Source organism: Colius striatus, chromosome 26, assembly GCF_028858725.1.
Source record: "Colius striatus isolate bColStr4 chromosome 26, bColStr4.1.hap1, whole genome shotgun sequence".
NCBI lineage: Eukaryota > Metazoa > Chordata > Aves > Coliiformes > Coliidae > Colius > Colius striatus.
Window position 1 is genome coordinate 2,924,760 of NC_084784.1, and position 27,883 is coordinate 2,952,642.

The following is a 27,883-nucleotide window of genomic DNA, read 5'->3' on the forward strand; positions in this document are numbered from 1 at the left end:
ACGCCCAGAAGTAATTAATCTTTTTGCCAGCATAGCTGCTCCAGGCTCCTGCCTACAATAGGTGTTGCTCTGCTGCATTTGTTAGTCTGCCTCGTGGTTATAACGTTCAACTTCTGGCCTCTTAAGGACAAATTCCTGATGCTGTGCCCTCAGCGCTACCTCGAGGTGGAGTTTCCTCTTGCGAAATCAGCGGGTGCTGAAAATGTCCTGTTGGCTCTGATGCCTGGGAAAGTCTTTGCTCCCTGTTTCAGATGTACATGTCCTCACCTTCCTCTTGCCCCATCCTGACTGCTGAGATGCTTACTGCTCTAGAGCAGAAGTAAGATGCCCTTGAGGTCCAGCGTGCCACTGGATCACTGTCTTCTGCTGAAGAGTAAATGGTATGTGGGAAAGTAAATAGAGCAGAGGAGCATTAGGTGGCAGGAAATCCCAGTTCTTGCTGGCACCCACTCATATCAGATAATCTGACCTATAACAAAAACTAGATCCTGTAGTCCAAATCCACAAAGCTGGGCGAATGGCTGCCACAAAACAGGAGCTTTCTGACGTGCCCGTTACTTGTTCTCACAATACATCCCCTCATTGCAGTGTGTGCATGGGTATGTCCTGCTCTGTAACGGCACAGACAGAAGACACAATTGTTCCTGCTGTGATTCCAAACCCAACTGTGGAGAGGGGCCTTTGGGAGAAGAGCAGGGAGCCAGGCAGCACGCTCCCAGACAGCTCTGGATGGAGCTCCAGGAAAATCTCTTGCCTCGCCACCCTCCTGTAAGTTAACAGTAGGTAGTGACTAACAGGAAAGAAACTGTAAACACCAAAATGTTTGTATTTGCTTTCCAGATAGGTCTTATCATTACCAGTGTGTTCTGTTTCTTGAATTCTGCGTGGCTCCCTTAGAAGACAGAGAATGATTGTTACAAAGGATGAATTATTTACTAGCTCTAGAGACTGGGCCTGGTTTTACACCCCATCTGCCCTTAAAGCCAACGAGATTGTGAGTGTGTAAGGACTCTGCCAGAGCTGGAAGTGGCTTGTCTGACATCTGGACATTTCAAATGACTGGGGAGATCTTGTGGGAGCAGGGCAGAACCAGCTTCAGGAAAATGGTCTGAGCATTAGCAAGAATTGATGTCCCATCAAGGCCTGGCTTCAGGCTCCTCAGCTCCTGTAGGATTTCCAGGTACCCAGCAGGTTTGACAATGAGGTGCAGGAGTGTTTTATGCTGCAATTTTAAAGTGACAGGCACACTAAAAATGAATGAGCTGATTTGGAGATAAAGAAGTCTGTAAAACAGGGATAATACTTAACTGCTTCACAGGGGGCACAAGGATTAATGAGTTAATGTTTGCAGAGTGCTTTGAAGATGAAAAGTGCTAAGTCTGATTACATCTGGTGGGTGAAGTGGGTGAGAATGAAGAAGAGCTGCTCAGCTCCATACTGTAACTGCAAGGTCTGGCTGAATGTCATCATAAATAACGATCTGAGGAGGGTTTGCTCTTGGGCTGTCCCTGGCAGTCTGTGGGTGGGCAGCCCCTGGCAGAAGATGGGTTTCCAGAACGAACTCCACAGTCACTTCCCATTTATTCTTCTCAAAGTCACCAGTGTGGTTTCTGCTGCTTTCATTTGCTTCGCTTTCATTCGTGTGTGTCTCGGAGATGCTGGTCAGTGAAACGCCCGTGGACCTGCCAGCTGGACCGTCAGGTTGCGCTACAGCTTGTGCCACCCTTTCTAAGCTCTTCAACAGGCCCTGATTATGTCACTGGCTCTGACTTAACCCCCCTGATTTCTAGCCCATAATTGCAGGTAATAGTGTTAGTGGGGTCTGGGTTCCTTTGCAGGGCAAGCAGCAATGATCCATGGAGAGATACTACTGAGAGAGCCTCCGAGGGCTGAGCACCGTGTACTTCACCCACACCAAACCCAGCTCAGATGTGTTAATTCTGTAAGGGAATGAAATCCCCCAAAAGACCCTGGCTCCCTCAAAGGTGCTGTAATGTGTTTTGTGACTCTTTCCCTGTTGCTTTACATGTAAAATGATTTCAGTGTGTGTTTTCCTTGCAGGAATCCCTGCTGTGGCACTGTGTGACACCAGCGAGCTGGGGCACGCACCAGCAAGACTCCGGGTCTTTTGGTAGGTGTGATCTGGCCCTTGCTCTGCCTGTCCAGTGCTGAGCTCAGCCCTGCACTGTGAGTGTTCCATGTGCCACACACAGTAGGAGCTATTTGGGCTCCAGTGAGCTCAGCTGGGTCCTTCCCAGGGAGATGAGCCCGTATTACAGCTGAACCTCACGAGGAAATGCTGTGTCCTGTGGCATTTTCATCCATGCCACAGCTCCTCCCCAGCCTCTCCTTACCTGCTACCAGTGCTGGCAGCCACCTCAGCTTCTTCCCTGCCTGTGGCCACATGCCCAGGGCACGGTGGCCAGATGGTCTGTCAGCTGGCCGGGGGTGAAAGGGCCCAGTGCCTGCTGGGGGAGATGGTCCTGCCCTGGCTGTGCTGGGGGAGACTTGGCTTCTGGAATCTTCTGTCCTCACCTCTCCAAGCACATGCCACAGGCTGGGTCTGTGGGCTCGAGGAGGTGCAGGATAGCCGTAAGCATGCCCAGCCGTGGCCAGCCCAGCAGTGACCCCTTCTGCACGGCCCGGGGCAGAGCTGCAAACACAACCCTCGTGAGATGAGCGGGCCCGCTGCTAGGGGTCAGCAAGCTCTGCTGGGGACAGACCCGTCCCGCCGCGGGGTGGGGGATCCACTTGCGTTTTCGGGAAGAAAAAGGAGTTTGGGTGCTTTAATTCAAACCTCAAACCCCGCTCGGGCCGGGACAGCCCACTGCCGCCCGCGGGGGCGCCCGACCCCCCGCGCGCTGCTGCAGCCGCCGCGCCCCCTGGCGGAACGGTCCCATCCCTCCTACTCCCCCCCCTCCTCCGGCGCGCATGGAACGGTCCGGCCCGGCGCCGGCCGTGCCTCGGAAGTGCTCGGCGCGCTCCGGAAGAGGCGGCGGAGGGAGGGAGGGACGGGGCCGGGCCCTGGCGGCAGCAGCCGGAGGCGGAGCCCGGGTGTCCTTATCGCTGGCGCGGCCGCCGCCGGGCAGCGGGGAGCGCGGCGCGGATCGCGGGCCCGCCGGCCTGGGCGCGGGCGGCAGGATGCTGCTGTTCGTGGAGGTGAGGCGCGGCGGGGCGGCGCGGGGCCGGGCGCGGGCCGGGCCATGTGGCGGGAGGCCGCGCACGCCGCTCCGCGCCGCCGGCCGCGCCGCGCCGGGGGGGAGGGGACGGGGCTGACACAGCAAATCCGGGGGCGACGGCCGCGGGCTCGGCGGGCGGGGGGAGGCTGAGCGCTCTGGAAGGTTCCGCCGGGGCCGGGGCCGCGGGGTGGGGGAGTGAAAGGCACCGCGGTGACCTTCCGGGGGAGCCGCCGCGCCGCGGCCTGCCGTGAAGGTTACGCGCGGCGCGGGCCCTGAGGCGGACGGGGCCGCCGCGCCAGCCCCGCTCGGCGGCGGGCGGCACTCGTGGGGCCTGCTGCGGGGGGTGGGCGACGGGGAGTGGAGAGGCCTCGGAGGGCGGCGAGGCGGGCCCGGCCCGGCGCCGCTCGGTAACGCACGGCCGCGCCGCGGAGCTGCACGCCGGCGCTTCCCGCTGGGCCCGGGCGCGGCTCGTGCGTTATAGACTTTAATTACCTTCTCGGTGGGGTTGGGGGGTGATTTATGCCGCGAGGGGAAGGCTTGGCCGGCGAAGCGGCTCTGCCGTCTCTGAGCGCGCCGGGCTGGGGGTCGTTTGGGGGCCAGCAGCCCGGCAGTGAGCGCTGTCGGGCAGTTCCCAGGCGTGGAGGTCACCGGGGAGGGCGCGGGGGACACACACGTGTCGATGTGACCCTACTCGTGGGATACGGGCGCTTCGCGGCAGGGTGAGCAATGGGCAGCACGTTGGCCCGGGCCGGTGCTTCACCCACTTACGGCCGGTTTGGTGCCAGACAAACTCAGGCAGCTGTGCTGCTGCTTTAAACTTTGCAGCAAGTTTTGTCGGAAAAACGTCCAAAGCAAACAGCTGCTGGGTTAACTCTGAAGTGACTGAATAAAGCCAGTCGACAGCTAGTGGTGTGTCTAGTTTAAGTGTGGTGGTGGGGTCTTTTAGCTTGAGTACCAACCCATTTCCACAGTTAAGAACCTCTAAATAAAAGGGTTTGGGAAACACCTTTTTCTTAAAGTGATCACCTCAGTTCTCAACTGCGTGTGACTCGAGTTGCACTGAGAGGGGATAAAAAGATGTCACAAACACAGAATGACGGGTCTTAAGAACTTGGTTTTCCAGTATTTAACTTGAAGAGGAGCCGTTGAAGCTGGTGGGAGCCCCAGCACGCTGACTGCAGCCTGGAGCTGTGAGCAGCCAGCCTTGTCTGAGAGGAGCTGAGCCCGGGAGACAGAGGGGGCCCCTCTGAGCAGCGAGGGTGCAGGGCAGGTTCTGGAACCTGCAGCAGTGACACAGAGCGGTTGTGTTGCGTTGTGGATGGGGCTCAGGCTGCTCAGAGGGAGCTGAGGCAAATCAGGAGCCTGCAAAGCCAGGGAGCATATGTCTGAGGGCTTGGTGAATTCTTATAAAGCACAAGCTTAACTTTGGGTACTTTGTTTGATTTCCTTCTTTCTCTTCTACCAACAGTGCTGTGAGTTAGTTTCTGTGATCTTCATTTGGGAAGTGTCAGTAGTGTTTATTTGTGAGTTTCTGAGTACAATCTGGACTCTCTGAAGGTGCCTTTTCACTGCCTGGACAGGGAATTTGAGCTCTTGACCAGGTGTTCAGAAATGCTGTAGTCAGATGCTTAGAAGCAAACAGCAGCTTTTCTCTCAGAGCTATGTGAAAAATAAGGTACAGAACTGGAGTGTCTTAGAAGCTTTTGGGAAGATAAGCTGACTTGCTTTAGCTGTCAGCACTGTATTTTAGACTTAACTGAAGTGTGCACGTGGTGACTGAATTGGTTCTTTCACAGTGTGCATGGTGGGATCCTGTTGCCTTTGACTATCTTTTAGCTCAAAACACTTGTTGCAGTGAGGGAATGGTGTAAGGCTCGTGCTGTTTTCATGCATTAATATTTGGTGTAGGCCTTGCAGCCAGGGCCAGCGTGCTGTTAACAATCAGTCATTAAAGGTGCATTGGGAGTGTTATTAAATGCACTGTGAAAAATGTAATTGATAAGGGCCTGCTGGTCCTGCTTTGGGTTTTGGTCACGTGGGTGTGTGTTTAATTCAATATGTTAGTAATTCACTGGCAAAATTGCAATCTGTGCATTTCAGGTGGGTGTAATGCTGCCCTAATTGTTGCCAGTGATGTTTCCTAGCTAGAAAACCAGGACTGTGTGAAGCACTGAGTATTGCTGGCCTCCTTCTAGCAGGTGAGGCTTCTGGGTGCAAATCCCCCAGATTGTCCCTGTTTGCACCCAAGTGGTGGACGCTGTGGACACAAGTGGGGGTGGTACCACACTGCATTTGCCTTGGGGGGAGGTGGCAGGCAGCCCCTCATCTGGGGGGCTCCTGCTGCCTGATGAGGACAAAGCACTGCCGTCAGCAGAGGTGGCTCCTGTAACCATTAAAGTTAATGTGTGTTTTGAGAATTAACCCAGGACGTCCAGAGTACGGAACCCTTGTTATGTGATACCCTGCAGTCAGTTCCAGAGGAGTTCTGCCTGTGGCCTTTGGTTTGACAGCAGCTTTCTCTGGGGTTTGGTTTGCTTCACAGCCTGGAGAAGCTTTGAGAAGGTGGCAGGTAACAACACTGGCAAGTGCCCAGCTCCACCGCAGCTGCCTGTTTCCCTACCTGCTGTGTCCCCCAGCCAGCACAAGGCTTCTCTTTGCCAACACCCCAGAGGTTTGCTGACCTTCAGGTTGTTGGTTTTTTTCCTCTTTGCTTACTTTTTCACTCCTGGAAAAATGTTCAGAGTCTCATCTCACAAGTTTTACATTATCTTCTGGATTTTTCACTTCAGATTCCCTTTCAGGGGGTCAGTCTGCTCTGGGAAACCTGTCACAAGGTCAGTGTTAAGGTTTTGGTTGCCAGATAATCTGAATTACTCTTCCAATAGAAAGCTTTAAAAGAAACCGACTGTTTTGCCGTCCTTTCAGAACGAAATAGCTGCTTCCATAGTCAGTTTTGAGGAATTGCTGGAGGAGAAGCTTTGATCTCCGTTTGCTGAAAGTAATGTAAGCTAGAGGGGAGCTCTGCTGAGGAGGACAGCTTTGTCAGCTCATGGATACCAGCGAGTGTTCCTAACCTTTGTAACTCTGTAAAGCTTTAACCTCGTCATGAAAGTTCCCGATAGCAGCTGGGAGGATTGTTCTGCAGCCAATCAAACAGGCTGGGGATTTGTTAGCCTCAGTTAAATAAGCAAGGACTGATATTTTGGCCTTCTCTTCAGAAGAGCCGCTTGCCAGAGCAGAGTGGGGCTGCTCCTGCAGCACAGCAGACTGTATTTTCAAACAGCTTATGCAAATTAGGGACTTTTCCTCCTCTCAGAGGCTGTGGTGTCTTGCTATTGGGATGCATGACATCAGGGCTGGGTAGTGCCAACTTGTGATGTGTTTCTGGAAGGGAGAGGAAGTGGCCCACGCTCTGTGTCAGGTGTGTATTTCAGCAGTTGTATTAATAGGTCCATTCATCACTTCATCAGCCAGAATCTGTTTAGTTTCTTTTGTACTTTTTGCTTGCAGTGGTGATTTCTGAACATTACCACGTGTCACTTCTGGTATTTGCTGAAGTGAGTAACACATCTGCCATACTCAGAGCTGCTTTTTACTTCTGCTCACCTCCACAAGTGGAACATTCCCCCTGAACTGTTTCAGTTTCACCATGTCGTACTTATTCTGCAAAGTCTCTTTCAGCTTGAGCTCAATGCCAACCTCCAAGATGTAAAGGAGCGAGGCAGTGTTTGTTTTATGACATAAGGAGTCATCTCCTGGATGTGTCTGGTCTCTTTTGGTTTGGTAAAAAGTGAATTGGAGGAACTGGGATCTGGGGCAGGTGGCTCAGGCTGGTAGGTATGTTGTGTCACAGGAGTGACCAGCACTTGAGCTCAGTTACGTTTGGAACTTGCTGAGCTGCATTAACAGTGAGAGTGTGCAGGTGCAACAGGTTCCCAGGCTCCTGAGGTTGTTTTGTTGGAGAAAACCACTCTGAAAACTTAAGGGGGGAAATGTACATGTGTCCTTTCACACTGAACCATTTCTAGTTCTTCTTTCTGCTTCCAACTGTATTCTTCTGCTGAGATTAAGGAGAAAACTCTGTTGCTGTTTGTTCATTCTTTCGTGGTTGTCTCCAACCTCTCCAGTGTTGGGAGGCTTTTTGTTACCGAATTTAGGCTTGTCCTTGCAGCAAATAGCTTTGGAACTAGGTGTGACCTTGGCAGAGGAATTATCTCTAAAGCTATTGCTACTGCTTCCTTATCCTTTTGCGTTATGTTTGAGGCCTCAAACTTCCTTATTTGTGAATTTATTAGCCATCAGCCAGGATTAATGGTTCCCACCTTTTAAATTCAAGCAAGTGGCAGGAGTGGACTGTTGTTCAATACCTGAAGGAACCTGTTCAGAGGAAACTTTGTTAGTTGCTTGTAGGCTATTAAGAGTCCTGGGGAGGAGACCTTTTGCAACAGCATGGTGTTCTTGGCTGTGTGGAAGGAGCTAGTTTGATTGTGGTAGAGCAAAAGCCATTGCAATGCTTGTCTTCTGTGCTGTTGCTGGGTTATTGGGCTCTTTACTCAAACTCCTCTGAGCTTCTGAGCAGCTCTCATCAAGGGACCTTGGAGGATACCACCTTTCACTGTAGAAATAAGTGTTTCTCTGTGTCAGGTTCCAGACTGGAATGCAGCAGTTTCTCTTGTTTGCCTCATTGTTTATCCTCTTACTCTAATGATGGTCCTTCTTGCCCAGTCTCAAGGGAGATGATCCCGTTCCCCCCCTCCCAGCAGACTATGATGGTGTGTATGTTTGTCTTGGCACTTGAAAAACTTTAACCTCCTTGGTTACAGATTTAAAGAAATGATTAGTGTCCATGGATAAGATGTAGGTAAACTGCTGGGGAAGTCGGGTAGTACTCAGGTAAGTTCACCAGGAATCCTGACAGAGCACAGGCGATGCTTCCTTAGCATAGATGTCACTAATGCAGTAAGTCGTCAGTTTCTTCTCCTTGAAATATGTTTTTTTACCTTCCTTTCTAGGAAGGGGTCTGGAGGAGGGAAAAGTTCCCTTTCTGGTGAAAGGGGCCTGGAGCATTATGACAGTCAAGTCTTTAAAAGCTTGTGAGTTACCAGAGTCCTTGACGGCTAGCCGCTTCCTCTGCTGATGTTGTCGGATGTCAATAAAGAGAGGTTGAAGGCAACACTTCTAATGGAGGTAGAAATGAAATGCTTGGAAAATACCCAGGATTTTCCTGTTTTAATGAAAAATCACATAGGTGCTTAATAGCTGGCTAGACACTTGAGATGTGGAGCTCTAGAAAATCACTAAATTCACCTGTATTGTCTGGCTTGACTTCTGAAGTGTCTTTGGATTGCTTTCGCTAACAGAAGCGTTTTGGTCTCTTCAGCAGGTAACATCGAAAGGTGCTGGCTTAAACCCCAACGCAAAAGTGTGGCAGGAAGTGCCTCAGGGGAGTGGAGAGGCTGTGCCACCAACAAATGGCGCAGAGCACTCGTGGCAAGAAGCAGCAGCCACGCAAGGGACTCACACCGAGGGTGAGCTGTGCTGGGCCCTTGTTGAGCAGGGAGAAGTAGCCTCTTACTCCTGCCCCTTAGCACCGATGTAGCAACGAGCGTGAAAGGATGTGAGCAAGCAGGAGACAGTTTGTAGAGATGATGGTGGGCTGTGAGCTTTGGCTTAGGGATTGGAGAAGGCAGCTGGAGCTGTGGCAGGACAGGGCCCTTCAGCAAGGGAGCAGGATCCAGGAGCCCGGTGATGACCAAGTAACGCGCTAAGAGGGGAACGGTGCTAAACGTGTGCAATGGAGTCGTGCCTTGTGTCTGCCATTGCTGCCCTTTAGTACACACTGCACCCTGTGAACAGGAAGACAAGATCTGAGGGCCACCTGTGATCCTGGCAAATCCCTGAGGTGCTGCTGGGAGCTGTTGTTAGTGTTTGCACTGGAGTAGGTACTGCAAAGCACCTAGGGTTAGTTAGCTCCTTTCAGTTCAAACTGTATTCTGTTCCAGTCCCCATTTTCCATGTGGTCAGTCCAGTTGTCCAGAACTGAAATTCAAATGGTTTTTAACTCTTCTGATTTGTCTTAGAGCTGATATGAAGCTGACTGCATAGCTGACATTCCTTAAAATATGAGAGACATTTTAATTAGGCAGCAGATTTCCCTGGAAAAAAGGTTTAGTAGAAGTTAGGGATAAAGGAGGGAGGGTTCAGTCTGTGTGACCCTGTCAAAAGTTTCTGGTAAATCAGCAGAAGTGAAGAGAGAGCACTGAGCTCGTGCACTGGCTGCCAAATGCCTCTGTCCCTCCATAACCACGTGAAGCCATCATGGCAGTGCTTCACTGCTGGGAAATTAAAGGCAGATTTTTCCAAGCACGTTGCTCTTGCTCTTTAAGCAATTTCTGATGTAAGGAGGTGAATTGTATCTCCTCTCAAAGTAGGTTTGTAGTTGATTCATCACTAGTGTGGAAACCATCTAGCAGAGTAGTTGAGTTGTTTTTGGAACTGTCTCATTGATGATTCTTGACAAGAAGATTGGCTCTTGACAAAAGATTGGCCACTGTGTTTTGTAACAATCACTAGATGCTCCCCAGTTCTTTGATGTGAGATGGAATCCTGTGAGGTGGTGAAGTGGTGTAAGCTATTCAGGGCTTTGTTTTTAGGAACTTCATTGAAATAGTTTAAATTTCAGGGAGTCAGCTTGCTTTTTAGAACCTTTGCCACTTTTGGGGGGGTATGGGAGAGTATTCTGAAGCTTACAGGAGGTTTTCTGTTGGTGGTGTGTTCTGCCAGGTAACATAGAGATTTCAGAAGATAGCTGTAAGCAATATGAAGTGATGTATTCCCCGTCTTGTGAAGCCACAAGAAATGGCACAGGAGTTGATGAAGCATCTGCAAATGGAATTGTCCTAGCAACTGAAGATCTTGGATACCAAATCTATGAAGTATCTGGTGAGTATTCAGATTGAAGCACCACTGTCACTGTCTGTAATCTTCTGAAGTCTCCTGCAGTTACCACTTGACTGAGGAGGAGCTTCGAAACAGTCTGTGCCTGTTCAAGAAGATCCCAGGGCACTTGGCAGAGTGGGTGAAAGTCATGCTGGGAACACGTGCTGAGGTGGCGTTTGAGCATCTCACATGACCTTTCCCTCTTGGTCTTACCCTGAAGCATTAATTCTTCTGCAATACAATGAGATGTGTTCTTGCATTGTGTCTGTACCGTGAAGCTGAGATCTCATGCTCAGTGTGGTGATTTCAGGTGAAGGCAGCTCCACTGTGTCCACAGAAGACATCAGAGAATGTTTGAAAAAGCAACTTGAATTCTGCTTCTCACGGTACAGTGCTGTTACCTTCATTAAACCCCCTTTATGAACAGCCTTGACAAACACTTCCCCTTTTGAGCTCCACAGATACTGTCATCTCCACTAAAATGTGAAAGGAGTTGGTTGAAGTACACAACAAGCTTTGCAAGAACACTGTAGAAGCCCTGTGGCACCTTTCAGCTGTGTGTTGCAAGAAGAGGTCTCTTTGCCAAGATTCTCTTTGCAGATTAACATGCATTGCACAAACTTTCATTCAGGTTTTTGGGTATCTCATTCTGCTTTGTGTTGATTAGGCAGGGTATTTTCTCCAGGAGAGAGACTCCTGAGTGCATTTTGGCCCTGGTTAGCTGTGAGTGGCATTGGGGGTGTCTAAGCCTGCAGCTCTCCTGTTGTTTTGAGGCTTCTGTAAGTAAATGCAGGATTTCTGTAAAACAGTGAACTTGTGTCTTTTTTTAGTGAGAATCTTTCAAAGGATCTCTACTTGATGTCTCAAATGGACAGTGATCAGTTTGTACCAATATGGACAATTGCCAACATGGAAGGGATTAAGAAGCTGACAACTGACATGGACCTTATTCTGGATGTTTTGAGATGTGAGTCTGACTGGGACTGTAGCTGATAAAACAAATCCTTCCCCCTCAGTCCAGATACCTGGGCTCTTAAGCAGTCTGTCACAGTTCTGGGCCACAAATTGCATGATGGAAACCATTCCTGCTGAGATGTTTTGCAGTGCACAGTGTCCAAAGTTAAACCCAACTTCTTAACTTTGATTTTAGCTTCTCCTATGGTACAAGTGGATGAGAGAGGGGAGAAAGTGAGACCAAACCACAAACGATGTATTATCATTCTCCGTGAGATCCCTGAAACGACACCTATCGAGGTAAATCAGTATGAGTGACATGAAAGCCTGTTGATGCTTTTGGAAAGTATCAGCAGTGCTTCAGGCAGCAGCAGGAAGTGTTGCATAAAAGGTCAACTGGTATTAGTTTAATCAAACACAGATATTTTCCTTGCAAACCACGTAGGTAACTTCTTCTGCCTGGATGTGTTGCCAAAAAAAGCCAAAGCAAAAACCTGCTGTTGTCTTTGTCTGTTCCCATGCTTTACCCATATATTAAAATGCTATTAAATAGATATTTCTTTCTCCCATCAAAGCTTGAGCTAGCTGGACTTCTGTGGAAGGGAGTTAGAACTGGTTTCTTTTCAGATCCAGAAATAAAGTCAGTCCAGGGCATAGCTTGGAATGGAGGCTGAATTTTTGTCACAGCAGTAACTTTGCTTGAAGTCAGAGGCTTGTTTTGGCAGCAAGAAACGTTACTAAACATTTCTCATTCATTGTGACCCAGTGTGAGCTGAGCTCATTATGTTCAGAGAAGGGAGGATAATAAAATTCCTACTGATATTTGGCTAACAGAATGATTTAGTTCTTTGTTTCTTGAAGTTGTAGCACAGAGTGTTTCTCTACCAGCATTTTTAATTAGTCCTTTGAATGCAAACAGCCAACAGCTGCTTTGCCCTGTCTCTAAAATCAGATCAGTGCAAAGCTGTCAGGTCGCCTCGATTGGAAATATTTCTTAGAATCGTTCTTGTCTACGTGGCTCTTTGATCTAAGGCCGTGTTTTTGCCACCTCTTTCCTAGAGAAAGTTCTCTGCTGGTCTTGATTTTCTCACCAGGTGGGCCTGCTGCTTATTCTTTGGGGAGCTCAGTGGGCTGGATTGGTTATTCTTGGGCTCAGAAACAGGCAGAGGATAATTTGGTGTCTGGCAAACCTGTCAGGGGAGTAAAAGAACATCCCTGGTCAAGGGAAGGTGGTAGCTGAGGAGCTGGAGTGCAGACTTGTGCTAGTTCAGTGTTCAACTCCCAGCTTAAGAGCTGGATTCCCTCCCCTACCTGACTTCTTCTCTCCCCTAGGAGGTGAAGGCTCTGTTTAAAAACGAAAACTGCCCCAAAGTGATAAGCTGTGAGTTTGCTCACAACAACAACTGGTACGTTACATTCCAGTCGGACACGGATGCACAACAGGTAAGGCTGCCTTGGCTGGTTCTGGTCCTGCTGCCTCCCCTGCTCATGGGAACTGAAATGTTTGGTTACTGATCCCCATCTTGTTGTTTTATTAAAAGGCTCTTGGCAAATTCTGCCTATTGGAGGATAAAAGCTGAGGGGCTGCAGGGTTGTCATTCCCTTGGCTGCCTCTTGCCTCGTTATTCCCTGGCTATAACTGACATCTGGGATCCTGAATTTGAAGTGTTAATGAATTTAACTGGGCTGCCAGGGAAGCACACTGCTCAGTGTCCATGTTTAATCATAGAATATCCTTTTCAGAAGTACAATTTCATCAGATTACTCAATGTTCAACTTTTCTGTATCTGCAGGCATTTAAATACCTAAGGGAAGAAGTGAAAACCTTTCAGGGCAAGCCAGTAATGGTAAGGCTGCTTCATAGGTTTCTGTTTCAATTTAGATATTGTTTAGATGCTGTTTCTGTTTGAGTGCTAGTGTGCATGTACTGGGAGGGAGCCACAGGATGAGCAGTGGAATAGTTTCTAGCACTTGCTCTGTAGGCTGGTAACTTGAATGAGGTCATGGGTAGCTTTGAAAAATTACAGTTCAGTTGCTGCTGGTTATTCACAGTGCTGCTTCCCATGAGGGGTGAAATACATTCCTGTTTCATCTTCCCTTCTCCACTTTCCTCAGAATCTGGGTCTGCAGAACTCGGGAGAGGGGCTGAGTGCAGTGAGTCTGTAGCCTGAGTGAGCTGCTCTGCAGATGAGGCTGAAGCAAGCTGTTTGTAGCGTGAGAGGAGCTGTCAAAATCAGTTACTGCCACGGAAAGCAGTGCTTATGTTGAATTTAGCAGAGTGTTTGTCTGAAGCAGCGAGCTGTCCTTCCCTCCAGCATGCTCTGAGGGTGCAATCTGAATTGATTGTGGTACCAGAGTTCTTATTTGCCAGCAGCAATCGTCATATTTCCTCCTCACACCCCTTCTGTTGCAGTTTCAGTGGGCAAGCGAGGTTTTGTGGTCTGCTTCTCCCTTTCTCCCCACTAATGTATGTGATGTGAATTTGATATCTTGCAGGCAAGGATAAAAGCCATCAACACCTTTTTTGCTAAGAATGGTTACCGGGTAGTGGATTCCAGTGTCTATACTCAGCCAGTTCAAACACAAGCACAGTTTGCCTCACCCCTCTTTATGCAGCCTGTATATAGTCCTCAGCAGTACTCAATTTACAGCATTGTGCCTCAGACTTGGTCTCCAAATCCTGCACCTTACTTTGAAACACCACTGGTAAGTAACAGCTGGTGAAATGAGAGCAGGTAGCCCAGAACATCAGAATGAGTCAGTGGGTTTCTCAGCTGTAGAAGGCCCCAGTTTGCCAGTCACATCCCTCTGTTTTATGATGGACCATGTTAGGTCATGGACCTGGTAAAGCACAACTGCTGGAGAGGCCAGTGTCTCACCATTGGCCACCATTTGTTTCACAAAGCTTTGGTGTGAAACTGCATTACCCTGGAGCTAGTGTTAGTGAAAGAGCTTTGTGACTCTTTGGGGAACAGGAGGACTCTGCTGCTAAAGCAGACTGTTAACCCAGTGGGGTTTTTGCTGTAGTGGTAAGCTTATGGTTAGCCCAGTGTATCAGTACAAACAGCCCAGGTGAATAACTGCTGAAGCTGATCTGTCAGACTGCAAATGTTTTTCCTTGTAGCTCAGCCATTGAGACTGTTCTGTCTGTTGCAGGCCCCCTTTCCCAACGGTGGATTTGTGAATGGCTTTAACACACCAGGATCATACAAAACAAATGCTGCTGCTTTGAGTATAGGTCGCCCATTCCATAGAAATCGGTAAGATAGCCCTGTCAGTTGTTTGCTGTCTGACAACAGTGAGTGTGGAGACCCTGAAGTGTTCCTTGCACTTGCACAACGTAACACCTTCCAGAGGGCCTAGGTGACTCACTCCCATCAAATGTGTGGGACCTTTTTCAGCTTAAATTAAGGTGGCAGCTTAAGATCCTAAAGTAATAACGGCCATATGTGCTGGAGAGAGCAAAGATAACTCCTCTAAAAGCCTCAGAGGAATTCCTGCAGACAGATAGCTTCCTCTTAAGGTAATACTTCCAGTTATGTTTGTTGTATGCAGATTATAAACTCCTGCAGCACAAATGTGAGCTTTTCCTGTTGTGTGATTAGTCTTTCAGAGAGCCATTCAGTTGGTGCTGCTGAGAGTTGCATGCCCTGACTGCTGTGTGCTAAAACTGTTTGATGCTGAGTCTGGTACTATCATTTATTTGCTTTATCCCCATCTTTCCTGAGAACTGTAAGGACTCAGAATAAAACACTGGGGAGGAGGAAACAGCTTTGTATTTGCTGGAAAAGTATTTACAGAATACAATGGAGTAGTAATGTGTTTGTGTGGGTGGCAGTTGTTTTGTTTGCAAGCTCTGTGACATGGGCTGGTGACACGGGAGCTGCTGCTCGCTCGGCCGCCAGCTGCCAGGGCCGTGAGTGCTTTCCTGGTGCCGTTCAGGTCTGTGGCTCTTGGCAGAAGGTGCACTTCAGAACCTGCTCTGTGGTGACTCAGCAGAGTCACAGGCTGTAAAACTGGTAGCATGACTTTACTTGGGAGACTGGGGCAGCTGATTCAGTTACAACTAAGCTCCCAACTAAGAGCTTTTTATAATGGTGGGAGTTTTTTGACCTTAAATTGGTCCCAAACCGAAAGCCTGTAAAACTCACACAGGTGATGCTGACTGTACCAGAGACGTGTGCAGCCAAATACCAACGTCTTGAAGTACCCACACCTTCACTGCCCCTCTGTACATCACATCTGTGTAACCCCTCAGATGTTAAAACCCTTCTGCTTGTGTTAAGACTTCAATTTGTTGAAACTTCCCTGTGAAGCTACAGCTTTGGGGTCAAGTGTGTACAGGTTCTGCTGGTCTGTCTCGGTTGTCTTATCTTTCCTGCCAGTCTTGCTCAGCCTTTGTGCTAGTACAAAGCTCTGTGTTTGTGGTAATAAATCTTCATCTTCTGGCAGCAGAAGTTAGTTCTGCTTCAGCAGGATTCCTTTGCAAGCAGGAGGCTGCTGAGGGAACAGTGAGGCACAGCCTCTGAGCTTTGGCCCAGTGATGATCAAGTATCGCGCTAAGAGAGATCAGGTCCAACAGTCGATTGTCTGGGCAGCCTGCACCTCATGCTTTTCCTTCTTTTTGCTTTCTCAACATCATCTCTCTCTCTCTGTTTTTTTTTTTCCTCCTCTCCTTATCTCTCCTTATCTTTTCTGCTTCGCTCTTCTGCCCAGACAAGATTGTGGCCTTCTCAGTGACGGGTAAGATTATGAGATCTGAGGGCTGAATAGTAACTCGAGGATCTTCCATTTTGAGAACATGCAACATCCTTTTGGGAAGATTGAGTCCATGTGACACAGACTCCTTGGTGCTAACATTAGTTAAATGATGTTTTTCTGTCGAACCATCTAAAAGGGAACTTAAAGTGTCTTTGGTAAAGCAGACAAGTTTGACCATTCAAAATTGGGCTCTTAAAAGCTGCTGGTTTTGGTTCTGATTTCTGGTTACCTATGAAATGCTGCAAAACTTCCAGCTGTCAGCTGCAGGGCTTTGGAGAAGTTTGTCAGAGGGTGATGGAGTTGATTTCAAAATACCACAGGAGAATGGCTGGGCAGAGGGAGGAATCTGCTGCTGCTGCAGCCACAGCACGTACTGCCCTTCTGATTTAGTGCTACCAAACCATCATTTGTCACTCGTTGGATTCTCCTATTTTGCTTCTTTTCCTCCCAGCTTAAATTCTCTGGGCAAGTGGGAGGGAACGCGTTTATAGGTGGAAGCTGGAAGGAAACCACCTCTTTTTTAGGCAGTCTGGGGTCTGTGGCATCCACAACATGCCTTTCCATATTTGCTTAGCTTAAAGAAACCAAAAGCTGCATGATTTATAGTCTGTTGAAGGAAAGGACCCTTTTTTAGGCTGCAGGCTCCTCCTTGATAGCTCTGTGAGAGATCACAAAGTCACATTAATCCTCCTTCTGTCCTGACATTGAGACAGGGTTGACCAGAGGAGAAATGACAGAGTTTAGGGTCCTTGCCTCACTTCTTGAAACTGGTTGGTGCTGCATGGGAAAGGCAGCGAGGTGCAGACGTGGAATGTAGCCTGAGGCACCTGAGCGCTGCTCCAGAAAACTCTTCCATGTTACTTTAGGTCAGAGTTTTTCTGGGTAGTTCTGCACTTCAGACCCCAAGCATTAACTTGCAGAAACACTGAGTGTGCACAGCTCCATCTGCCTTCAAAGGAAACACAGCTTTAACCTGAGTAATCAGTAGCTGGGTAAAATGTCTGGGGTAAGCTGCAGGGTGAGTGAGTGTTGTGAGGAACAGCGAGGCTGAGGCTGGCTTTTCAGTCTCTTGGGGAAGGGGGGATATGTCCCCTGTTCTCTTCAGCCTGTTTAGTCAGCATCTCCTCCTGGCTTCTTGTTTCAGTTCAGTTTTTTTGCTTGTGGCTACATCAGTTTGTTCCTCAGCCTTGGTGTGTTTCTCCAGATGACTCCCCCATGTCCATGCTGCAGGCTCAGACAAGTGAGGAAACCCACTTTGGGTTCTTCTGGCTCTTCTACCACCTCTAGGCTTGGGGGTTCTTTTCATTGGTGGAGAGGTTTTGTTGGGGTTGTTTTCCCCCCTGCCTTTGGTATCTGTTGAGCAATGATCTCAATGTTTTCTTCAAATGGCAACACATGACAGGAGAGGAGAAAATGGTGTCAGAGGGAACAGATGGAGATAATGAAGGACAATTTCTTTTCTTCTTGAAAAATGCAGGTAGAAAATGACTTCTGTGATGCCATTCTAGTACTTACTGGCCTCTTCTTCTTGTCAGCTACAAATTAACTGTAGTTGGTGGTAGTTTTGCCTCTTGTTCTTTAAATGGCCAAGTTCCCCAGCTGCTGCTCTGTCCCCCGCAGTGTGAAGCCTCACTTCCGATCATCCAGCAGCTCGGAACACGCCGTGGAGGGTCCAGCTGCTCTCAGCACCATGCCAATGGGGGATGGACCACTCAACAGAACCAACTCAAGGAACTTTGTTATGGAGAGACATAACAGCACCTTAGTGGGGCACCAAGACCAAGGTTATTCCCAGAAGGATTCTGCCAGTGCACAGATGGAGCAGAACGGTGACTACGGCGTTGGCAGGGGCAGGTAAGGGGCTGTGTGTGTTGCTCTGTGTCACAGCAAAGCGTGGTTGGGACATGGGGTGTGAGCCAAGGCTCATCAGCCATGGGCACAATACATAGTTCTGACCAGAGAACTGACACTTAAATAAACCAGATGTGAGAAGTACTTAACTGGGAGCACGTTGCCCAAGCTGTACAGCTTGGCTCTGTAGCTCTTACTTATTTGAGGTGACTGTATTTCTGAGTAACAACCTGATCTGTCTCCAGAATTGGAACAGTTGCTGAGGTCAAGTTGGTGTTTGTAGTGCTGTAAAGAGCAGATCCTCGCTTGGGGAATTTCATGCTCCCATAAGATCAAGTGGTTTTATCTTGTATCTCTTACTTCAGGGTGTAGCCACTTAAAAGTGACCAAGACAGATATGTGAGAAATGAGATGAATAAGTTTATTACTATGAGATTCTAAGGCACTATTGTATCATATTCTAGTCTGGTCAGTGTGCTTGTTCAGTTACAATGCTCATGGGCACCTCCTGCATGGGGAGAGAAAGAGGAATTGTTTCCCTGTACTGGCTGTTTCTTGAGTGTTAGAGCTTTGGCCTCTCCTGAAGATGGGGAACATCCTGGAACTGTATCTTCAGAACCATCAGTGGGCTGCAGTAAATCCCCTACCACAGGCTGCCCTTTGTGCAGAGGAGTTTGCCCTTCAGCCAGATGAATGCACTGACTGACTGTTCTTTGCTGTTTAAAGGAGGAACGTTTTCAGAGGTCGGAGGAGACGAGAAGACGACCGGGTGTCGGTAAGTTCTGCTTCCCTTATTGCACAGAGTCACCCAAAGTGCAAGGTGTTGCCTTTATTGAAGGAATGGCACAGTCCTTTTCTTCTCAGATCACGTTGTGCTTCTAGGAAATTCCCTGGCCCTTGCTCCGTGGTGCTTTACTGCTCTATTAAATGGGTGTTTTCCTTCTTTAGAGACCTCAGCCTTCAGCAGAAACAAAGACCCAGACACCAAAGTTTGACTTGCTAGCATCAAATTTCCCACCTTTGCCTGGCAGCACAGCAAAAATCCCGGGAGAGCCTGTGCTGGAGAGCAGGATGTCTGACGTCGTTAAAGGAGTCTGCAAAGAGAAGGTACCTGCTCCTGTGTGTGTGTGTGTGTGTGTGCTGCCCCTCCTGCTCTGCTCAGACATCAGCTCACCTGAGCTGCACAGTAGCACACCTGAAGCCCAGACATCTCACTGTGTTTGTTACTAGAGCAGGGCATTTTCTGTCCTTCTGCTCTTGGATGTCCTTTGCTTTTTGCAGATACTGAGCTGTAATCACACTATAGTGAGTTCAGTATTGTTCCAGAGTAAAGCAGGGATGTGAGGAGTGTTGGCTGTTGCAGTAGCAGCAGTTTGTGTGTGGGGTAGGCAAGGATTGCCTCCAGATGAGTCTGTTTGAGCTGAAGGGACTAAACTGGTGATTATGACAAAACAAAGTAAGGCTTCAGAGGAGATGCTCCCAGAGAATTCTTGTAATCAGGACTTGAGCAGCCTTTGCAAATACTCTACATCTCAGATGTCTGGAACTGGTACACTGAGGAGCAATTTAAGCACATCTGCACTCTTCCCACGTTTTGTAACTTCCTCTTTCTGTACAGGAAAGCAAAGATTTGCTGCCCAGCTGTCCAACTCCTGCTCAGGAAGAACAGATGCACAACACTGTCCAACAGCCTGTGACGAGTGTGAGCTCACCAACTCAGACTGAAGCTGTGGTGTTAAGGTATGCTCATTACTGAAGTCAAATACTAAAGTTTGCTTGTTCTAGCAAAGACTCCAGTGGGTTTCTGGCCAGGTGGCAGTAATGGTTGTCGTTTCATCTCCATCTGTGGCAGGCAGCTTCTCCAGAGGTCAATAGATGAACTAAGAGATGCTGGTGGTAGTGGCTGTACCATTCTGTTCTGAAAAAAACCACAGTTGTGACTTCAACAAAAGCAACTGCATTCTCAGCCATGAGTTTCTGTGTTCAGTGGGTTTTAATGTGAAGTTGTTTGTGGTTTAACAGCACAGTTCAGCCAGACAGCAAACCAGAAGAAGTGTCTCCTCAGAAGGACATCCCAAGCCATGCTTCCCCACCGGTGTCTGTCTCTCCTGTCAGTGCTGCAAAGCCACCAAGGACAAATACCACTTCACCTTCTGCTGCTGCAAGTGCAGCCCCTGCTTCGTCAACGCAGGTAAGGCCCGGTGCAGGGAGCGGGTGGGAAGCACATGGAGCTTTCTCTTTGACACCTCCCTCCTCATGTGTGGTGTGCCCCAGCTGTGTGTGTGCCTGGGGTAGTCTGGAAGAGTGTGGCGTGGTTATTGTGTGTCATCCTTGCTCTTCTCCCTTGGTCCCGAAGGAGCCACGCAAGCTGAGTTACGCTGAAGTTTGCCAGAAGCCCCCAAAGGAGCCTCCTCCAGTTCCTGTTCAGCCTCTGAGGGAGCATCGCACCAATATAGTTCCCCCTGCCAAAAATGAAGATAATGGCACAGCTGAGAAGGCTTCTTCAGAGAAGGCTCCTGACAAGGCTGAAGGTCGGATGAAGGATTATCCCGGGTTCCGAGGCAACGGGCCTCCCAGGGGAGCTGCTGGCAAAATCAGGGAACAGAGGCGCCAGTTTGGACGCAGATCATCGCCTCAGGGAGCACCTCGGCGCCTTGGCAAGGAGCAGCACGTGCCACCCCGCTCACCAAAGTAACACTTGTCCAGCCACTTGTTCTTTATTTAACTCAAGCTGTGGACTTTGAAGCAGCAAAGGAGACTGTGAGAGAGAAGTATTCGCGAAGGGGAATACTGAACCGGAGCGTGGCTTGTGTGTGAAGTTGTGGAGGGTCCCAGAATTCATCTCTAGAAGTGATTTCACAAATGCTGGAGGATTCCAATCAATATAAATATAGAGATTATAATTTTTGTATTTTTTTTTGTTTTTAATTTGCAGAGAGTTTCCTGCTTGACATCAGTTTTGGGGTTGTGAAACTTGCATTTTGGCTAAGTGAAAGGCTATGAATGGGCAGGTGAAGCTGTCCCTCAGTGTAGGAGCAAAAGGATAAGAGAATATTATTTTTGAAACAAACAAAAAAAAAGGAGCATTTCTGTAAAATTAGAACTTTTTTTAACCTATTTAACATTTGGCTTGTGGGGTGATGTGTCTGCCATTGATGGCCTTGCATTGCAGAGCCCGTCTGCAGCCGAGGTGCTTGGTCAGTGTGAGTGGGGTGAGTGCAGCCAGATACTGTTGTCATGACTTAGTCTCTGATGGTAAAAACTGAATGTACTACTGTAGTAAACTTTGTGTTTCCACCTTGAGGTATAAGTCTCTTGACCTAACTGATAATTCACTCAGAAAGCTTTTTAAACTATGATTGTGACAGGGCACTGCGTTGGAGGCCGGAGCGTGTGGACAGCAAACGTTGTCTCTAGATGCAGTTGGAAGGAGGCAGAAGGGAGCACGGCAGAAGTTTTTCATTTGCCCTTTTTCCTGACTTCCTTTTGAGGGCAGCTTCTTAGATTTAGGGCTGTGGGGTTTTTTTTTTCCCCTTCCTTGTTACTTTCTCTCATCTCTTTATTACAGGCTTTTATGCATTTCTCTTGGCGTGTTTTCCTGAGGCAGGCCCAGCACAGGATTGATGGCTGGCTACACCGTGCTTGACGTTAGCTTTGCCACTGGAGAGCCTGCACTTCCAGTTGCAGATGGGGGATTCTGCCTTGCAGATGGGAACTCTGGCACAGAGTTCTGCGTGCCCCACTGTGCTTGAACTGGTGTGTGTCTGGCCAGCAAGTGGGAGACACAGCCAGGGTTTCTGTATACTGACCTATCTTTGTGTTCTGGAGTAAGGGATTGGATGCTGTGTGCTAGAAATCGGGTTTATATGTACTGGGAAACTCATTGTTTACAGCTGATGTAGTAGCAATTGACTCCTTTTAACCATTTCAAGTGGAACTAAAGGAAAGTGTTAAACAAAACCCCTCATGATCAGAGGAGCTACTTGAAAGGTGGCATCTTGCCTCTCTGTGTGCTGACTATACATTTGCAACACTATTGTGTCGTAAGTGATGGAGCTGAGAAGGGGTTACAGGAAGGACCGAAACAGGAAGATTCAGTGCGTTAATCTGCCAAAATCAGCATGCCAGGGCTCAAAGTTCTGTATAAAGTGTTAGGGAAAAGTAGATTCCAGCAGTAAGAATCACACCTTTTCTTCTTTGTTTTGTTTTTGGTTTGTTTTTTTTTTAGTGAATAGCAAGTGTACAAATCTGAAGTTGTGAACACTGGAAAACTCAATTGTGATATATACCATAAACATCTTAGTAATATATGCTAGTGTTGCCATAGAATGAATGTAAGTGGCAGTTAAAATAACTGTGAAAACTCTCTTCACCTTCTGATTTCTTAGCCAGGTCACCCTTGGCCACTTCTTAACTGAGTAGGCATTCTCTTATCAAACTGCTTTGAGAACACTCATATCTATTTTTATAAATATATATATAAAGCCAGAGTTGTCATTTCTCTAACTTATTCTTCAGCTTGGCAATTGCTTTGGTTTGATTCCTAACACAAGATGATGTATTTATGCAGTTAACTGTTCCTTTCTACGCATGTTATATATATACATATATATATAAAAGAAACCAAAATCATTATTCACTTTTAAAACTACCTGTACTGGGTTGGGGAGGGTTTGTTTTTAATTTAGTAAAAGCAAGAAATCTTTGGTCACATCCACAGCTGAGGGATGCTGACAGAGCCCTGCCCCCTTGATCTCGCTGATGCTGCATTTGTTGGAAGGGGAGAGGAGTCTGAAGTTCTGAAATGCAATGAAATCAGAGTTTGTGATTGTTTCAAAAGGCTGTGGGTGGTTACTGCAGTCAAACTGGAAAAAAACCCACCAAACCTGTGATGGTCACAGCTGGGGACACTGTGGTGGCAAGGTTGAATCAGGACTGGGATGGCTCAGAGCCCGTCAGCTCTGGCGTTTCAGAGGCAGAGTCGCTTGGGCAGAAGCTTTGGGCAGTTGTTGGTCCCTGTTGAAGGTGAGGTGCTGACTGATCCAGCAAGAGTGACCTTGTAGTGCTGAAAGGGTTTGTAAAGGATTGTGAAATGGAACTTCTTCATCGATGAGGAGTGTGAAAGCAAAAACACACACTGAAGCTGCAGTTGTGTCTTGTGAGGTGATTGGAAGCGCTTGTGCTGAGGATGCTTTGTGTGTCCTGGCTGTGCGTTGCCCAGCAGCAGATGATGGCTCCTGTACAGTTCATGCAGATGAGTCTGTAAACCTCTTGGCTTTTCCCAGCATCTTGGAACTTTTCTCAGATTAGGGCACTGCTCATTATTTATTTAATACCTGTGTGCAAGGATTTAACCTCAGCGTTCCCCCTCTCCCCCTCCCCCAGTGCCGTTTATAACCATGGTTTTGGGGTTTTTCCTTTTTGATTCTTTTGTGTGTGTGGGGGAAATAACCAAGTAAATACAAAGGCTGTGAAAACCATAGTTCTGTGTGCAAGTTCTCCTGCAGTCCCCATATTGCATGGCAAGCATGTCACATAGCTGGGCCAGCTGCTGCATCCCCCTCCCCAGCTTGGCCCAGGCAGGCTGTGGCATCTCTTACAGCAGCCTGGGGGAAACGGGGCCACGGTGATGGCTGTGGAGCCAGACTGCTGGGGCAGCCCGTGGCATTTCCTTTGGGCTGTGTCCTTCTTCTCAGCAGAGCTGAAGCTGTTCCTCCTTCCACAGCAATGCTCAGTGTGCACTTGGAAGCGACAAACAGCAGCTCTCGGAGGTTCCTTCTCACCACACGAGATAAAGACAGGTTTTTCTGCTCAGCTGATGTTAAATACCAGAAGGAGCAGATCACATGTGATGAGGATTTTGTCAGTTGATTGGACTGTGACTTGTTTCCAGAGACTCTTGGTTAGCTACAGGAGTGTGCTTCCCCAGCTGAGTTCTTTTCCAAGGGGTTGTGCACAGGAAAGAGAGAAGGGGGATTATTTGCATGTGATTAGTTAAGTGCAAAAAGTTGGGTTTTCTTTTCGTTTCTAAACTTAAGTTAGTTCTATAGGATCTTACATTCCTGCTACCTTTTGTTTCCTTCTTTTTTACACAGCAGTTAGCCTGGCTCGGGGTGATGGGGCAGTTTTAGCAGTAGAGTTAAAAAGCAAAAGCTTAAAAAAACCCCACAAAAACAAAAGCAAGTAGCTACGAACCAGAAGAGAAAGAAGATACTGTGGCAGATCAGTAGCAAATAAGTGACTTAATCGATGCTTTACTGTAGTTAAATAGCTATGGCCTTACTACTTTGTCAATATCAGCTTAATTGTCTTGAAAACGTCGGCTGTTTTTGCTGTCCCCCGGGGGAAGGGTCAGCCCGGGGGCACAGACCTGCTCTGTACAGACGAGACTTTAAACGTGTAAACGTTGTGTTACAGAAACGATGCAACAGAAACGATGCAACAGAAATGCACTTGGGGCTGGGGGAGGGGGGAGAAACGGCTCTGGTGAGTTCCTTTGTCAATCCTCGATGACTACAGATATGCAATAGAACCGTTTGTTCCTTTGTTTGTTGTTTTCCTTTCTAATTTTTGATATTTCCTACAGATTGTTGCCATTAATCTGAATGATTTCTCATTGCTCTGTGTGTGTGTGTGTGTGTGAGTGTTACCTATAGTCTGAGCTTCCTTTAGGATGGTACATCATTTGGGTTTGTTGTAGTGTTTTAGTTGGCTCTTGGGTTGCCTTTAGGCACCGCCAGACGTGATTCGAGTCTGTTTTTAATGTACAGTCGGGGAGGACTTGAAGTGGAGTGAAAGCAACTTATTCCTGGAAAACAAATCCATCTGCAAAGTAACCTGTAACAACTTAAGAAGTTTTATATTTAAGAAGCAGAGGTTTATTTTTATGGAGCTTCAGTTTATGGACACAGTTTCCACTAAAAGAAAATGCAACTTCCAATGTAAACAGACTGTGCAGAAATGGCTTTTGTTCTAATTTTTATAGAATACAAAATATTCAGATAATATATTGAGCTCAAGTTCCTACAACCATCTCCTTCCTCCCGGATGAATCCAGCTTTCCCCTTGGCATTTGTTTTTTGATCTCTCTTCAAAGCGTGGTAGGGCTTCAGTGAGAGGAAAAACCACAAAAACCCACAAGAGCATCTTATCTGGCTTCTCTACTTTTGTCTGTTCTGGTAGATTCCTGTTGTCAAAACTGTCCAAAACGAAATTTGTGTAAAAGTAGGTTCATGCTTTAAATGTTCAAATGATAATACATGTATTTGTATTTGTTTTTGACATTGCCAAGGTGCTATGGGAAATTGAAATAACAGTTAGAAAAATAAAGCTGATTTAAAATAAAAACCAAAACCAACCAAAACCAAACACCAAAAACACCAACCGGCCTCCCCCCGCGCTCTTCCTTGCTTGTGTCGTTGAACCGTCTCTTGTCTTATCCCCTCCCTTTGTCACAGAGAAGGGGAGGGGGTGGAAGGGACCTGTAGAGCTCACCCAGTGCAACCCCGCTGCAGAAGCAGGTTCAGCTCGATCAGGTGCCACAGGAGCACGTCCCTGTCCCTCCCCTGTGGGACCTTTGGTCCTCCCATCCTTTTCGCAGCCCCTCGCAGGGAGCGAGGGCAGGAGCTGGGAGGGGGCCCAGGGCTGTGGCTCTTCCCTCCCGGCCGGGGGGAACCGGAGCTCTCCGCAGCCCCTTCCTCACCTTTCTCTGGAACGTGGGCTTAGGGTAGACGTTCTCCTTCAGCCACCGCCTGTGCGTCGGTGTTTCCCCGGGGGTGGGTGTGGGGGGCTGCGGCGCTTTGTCCCTCCCGCCCCGCGGGGCTCGTCCCGCCGTGCGGGGGCTGCGGTGCGGGGCCGTGCGGGGGCTGCGGTGCGGGGCCGTGCGGGGGCTGCGGTGCGGGGCCATGCGGGGCCGTGCGGGGGCTGCGGTGCGGGGCCGTGCGGGGGCTGCGGTGCGGAGCCATGCGGGGCCGTGCGGGGGCTGCGGTGCGGGGCTGCGGTGCGGGGCCGTGCGGGGCTGCGGTGCGGGGCCATGCGGGGCGGCGCGGGGCGGTGCGGGGCTGCGGTGCGGGGCCATGCGGGGCGGCGCGGGGCGGTGCGGGGCCATGCGGGGCCGTGCGGGGCGGTGCGGGGCGGTGCGGGGCTGCGATGCGGGGCCATGCGGGGGCTGCGGTGCGGGGCTGCGGTGCGGGGCCATGCGGGGCCGTGCGGGGCGGTGCGGGGCTGCGATGCGGGGCCATGCGGGGGCTGCGGTGCGGGGCTGCGGTGCGGGGCCATGCGGGGCCGTGCGGGGCGGTGCGGGGCTGCGGTGCGGGGCCCGGCCGCGGGGGGGCGCTCGTTGGCGCCGAGGCCGCGCTGGGCGGGCGCGCCGCCCCGTCACGTGACGCTGGCGCTCAGCATGGCGGAGGCGGCGGCCGCTCCCGCTCCCGCTGCGACGCGGAGCCCCCGGCGCTGAGCCCCGGCGGCCGGACCTGCCGTGCCCCTCTCCGCCCCTCCGCTCGCCATGGCCGAGCCGCCGGCCGCGGGCGGCTCCTCGCTGCCTCGCGAGGTCCGTGAGCAGCTGGCCGAGCTGGAGCTGGAGCTCTCGGAAGGTGAGTGAGGAGCGCCGGGCCGCGCTGGGGGCCGCCCGCCCTGCCCCTGCCTTGCCCGGCTCGGCCCGGCCCCGCCCGGCCCTCGGGGCGCCGGCCCGGCCGCCTCGGCCTCCCGCCACCCGGCCGCGGGGAAGCCTCCGTGTGAGGGGGCCGGGGCTCGGGGCTTTGACGCGGGTCTGTGGGAGAGGAGGCCCCGGGGCCGGGGTCTGTGAGGAGGCTCCGTGCGAGGGGTCAGCGGCGCGGCCAGCGTGTGTGAGGGGCTTCAGAACGCCCCGTGTGAGGGGGCCGGGGACGGGAGGAGGCTGTGAATGAGCCCCGGGGGTGCGTGTGAGGGTCCCGGGGCCGTGGGGGCAGGAAGGGCCCAGCCTGCGGGTGTCGGAGCTCCGTGTGTGTGGGGAGAGCCCCCGTGTGACCCCCGTGTGGCCGCTCCCGGGAGGGTTTTCCTTCTCCCGGCCTCTTCTCCCTGCTCCCTGAGCCAAGGACGTGCCGCGGGAGGGACAGACCCTGGGGACAGCCGGTGGTCCTGGGGCGGGGAGGTGAGGGGACTCTGAGAGCACACCGAAGACGTACCCGGTGTTCTTTCCACTGTCTGAACAAGTTCTTTTCCGTAGCCATAACCGGGACAGAGCATGCGCTTGTGAGCCTTCTGGTTTTTTGTTTCCTCTTTTGCATGGGTTTGTCTTTGTTTCCTAGTGCTTAAAAAGCTGCTCTCGCTATAGCTTTGTTGCAAAGTTCCCTTGTGAAGCCCGAGGGCGAGGGATGCATCTGAGGGAGAGGGTGAGGGTTGCAGAGCAGGTAGCTCTGTTTTGCATATCTCTTCGTTCCCTCCCTCCATCAGGGCACAGAACTCAGCAGCCACCGTCAGTGGCTTCTCGGGAGGGCTCACTCTGCGTGGTGGAAATAGCCTCCTAGGATTAAAACCTAAAGAAAATCCAGTTTCAGTGACACATTTCTTTCGGCTGTCCCTTTGTTCTGGAGCACACAGTGGCTAAAAGAGACTTATTTACTCTTGGGAAGATGAGGAGTTCATTTTCTGAGCTGGATGCTGTCAGCCCCCGCTGCCCACGGCGCTGCACAACGCTTGAGGCTTTGCCAGATGCAAAGGCCACGGTGGTGCTGCCTCAACACAACTTGTTTGTAGTTAAACTTTCCACATTATCTACTTTTGGGGGGGTTTCATTTTGGTCAAATGTTTTTCAGATCTACTTTATGTCAACATGTAACATAACGCTGCCTGGTGCTTGGCTTTGGGCACTGTGTGATAACAGAGCTGAAGAACAGCCTCTTGTGTTGCTCAAAGTGAAACGTGAAATGGGGCTTTTTTCGTGTTTTATTAAGAATTTGGTGTAGCTTTTAAGCATTTTTAAGCATTTAAGCTCGTGTTTTCTGAAGGCTGTTTCCTGTGACACAGAGCCTGTGCTGGATTGACTCTATACTGCGAATCTGAAAGGAGAATTAACTCCTTTTGCCAGGATGACTGGCAGTGACATCATACTAATCTTTAAACAAGCTTCTCAGATAGCTTAAACTTCAGTGCCAGAGAGTGAAGCTTTCATAGAATCACACGATGGTGGGGTTGGAAGGGAGCTGCAGAGCTCATCCAGTCCA

The 27,883-nt window shown here is 49.7% G+C and overlaps 2 protein-coding genes across 10 annotated transcripts in view; both read left to right on the forward strand.

The window, feature by feature from the left end:
- The first annotated feature begins 3,077 nt into the window (after positions 1-3,077).
- Positions 3,078-25,063, forward strand: LARP4 (La ribonucleoprotein 4). Of its 7 annotated transcripts, XM_062015358.1 has the most exons (18): positions 3,078-3,159; positions 5,280-5,377; positions 8,192-8,366; positions 8,560-8,707; positions 9,963-10,121; positions 10,429-10,504; positions 10,949-11,085; positions 11,269-11,372; positions 12,405-12,515; positions 12,866-12,919; positions 13,569-13,778; positions 14,229-14,332; positions 17,454-17,687; positions 18,411-18,459; positions 18,633-18,791; positions 19,303-19,424; positions 19,707-19,875; positions 20,041-25,063. In XM_062015358.1, exons 3-18 carry the CDS (start codon positions 8,316-8,318, stop codon positions 20,377-20,379), a joined length of 2,226 nt encoding a protein of 741 aa, XP_061871342.1. In that variant the 5' UTR covers positions 3,078-3,159; positions 5,280-5,377; positions 8,192-8,315; the 3' UTR covers positions 20,380-25,063. The 7 variants fall into 7 exon arrangements, with proteins under 7 accessions (XP_061871342.1, XP_061871343.1, XP_061871344.1 ...); XM_062015359.1 differs by lacking the exon at positions 5,280-5,377 and having other exon boundaries at positions 3,079-3,159; XM_062015360.1 differs by lacking the exons at positions 5,280-5,377; positions 8,192-8,366 and having other exon boundaries at positions 3,079-3,159.
- A 1,018-nt stretch (positions 25,064-26,081) lies between these two features.
- Positions 26,082-27,883, forward strand: part of DIP2B (disco interacting protein 2 homolog B) — a 64,737-nt gene continuing 62,935 nt past the window's right edge. For all 3 annotated transcript variants that reach the window (XM_062015746.1, XM_062015747.1, XM_062015748.1), the window contains exon 1: positions 26,082-26,275. In XM_062015746.1, the coding sequence (XP_061871730.1) occupies positions 26,188-26,275 (88 nt within the window). In that variant the 5' untranslated portion in view covers positions 26,082-26,187. The remainder of the gene's footprint in view (positions 26,276-27,883) is intronic.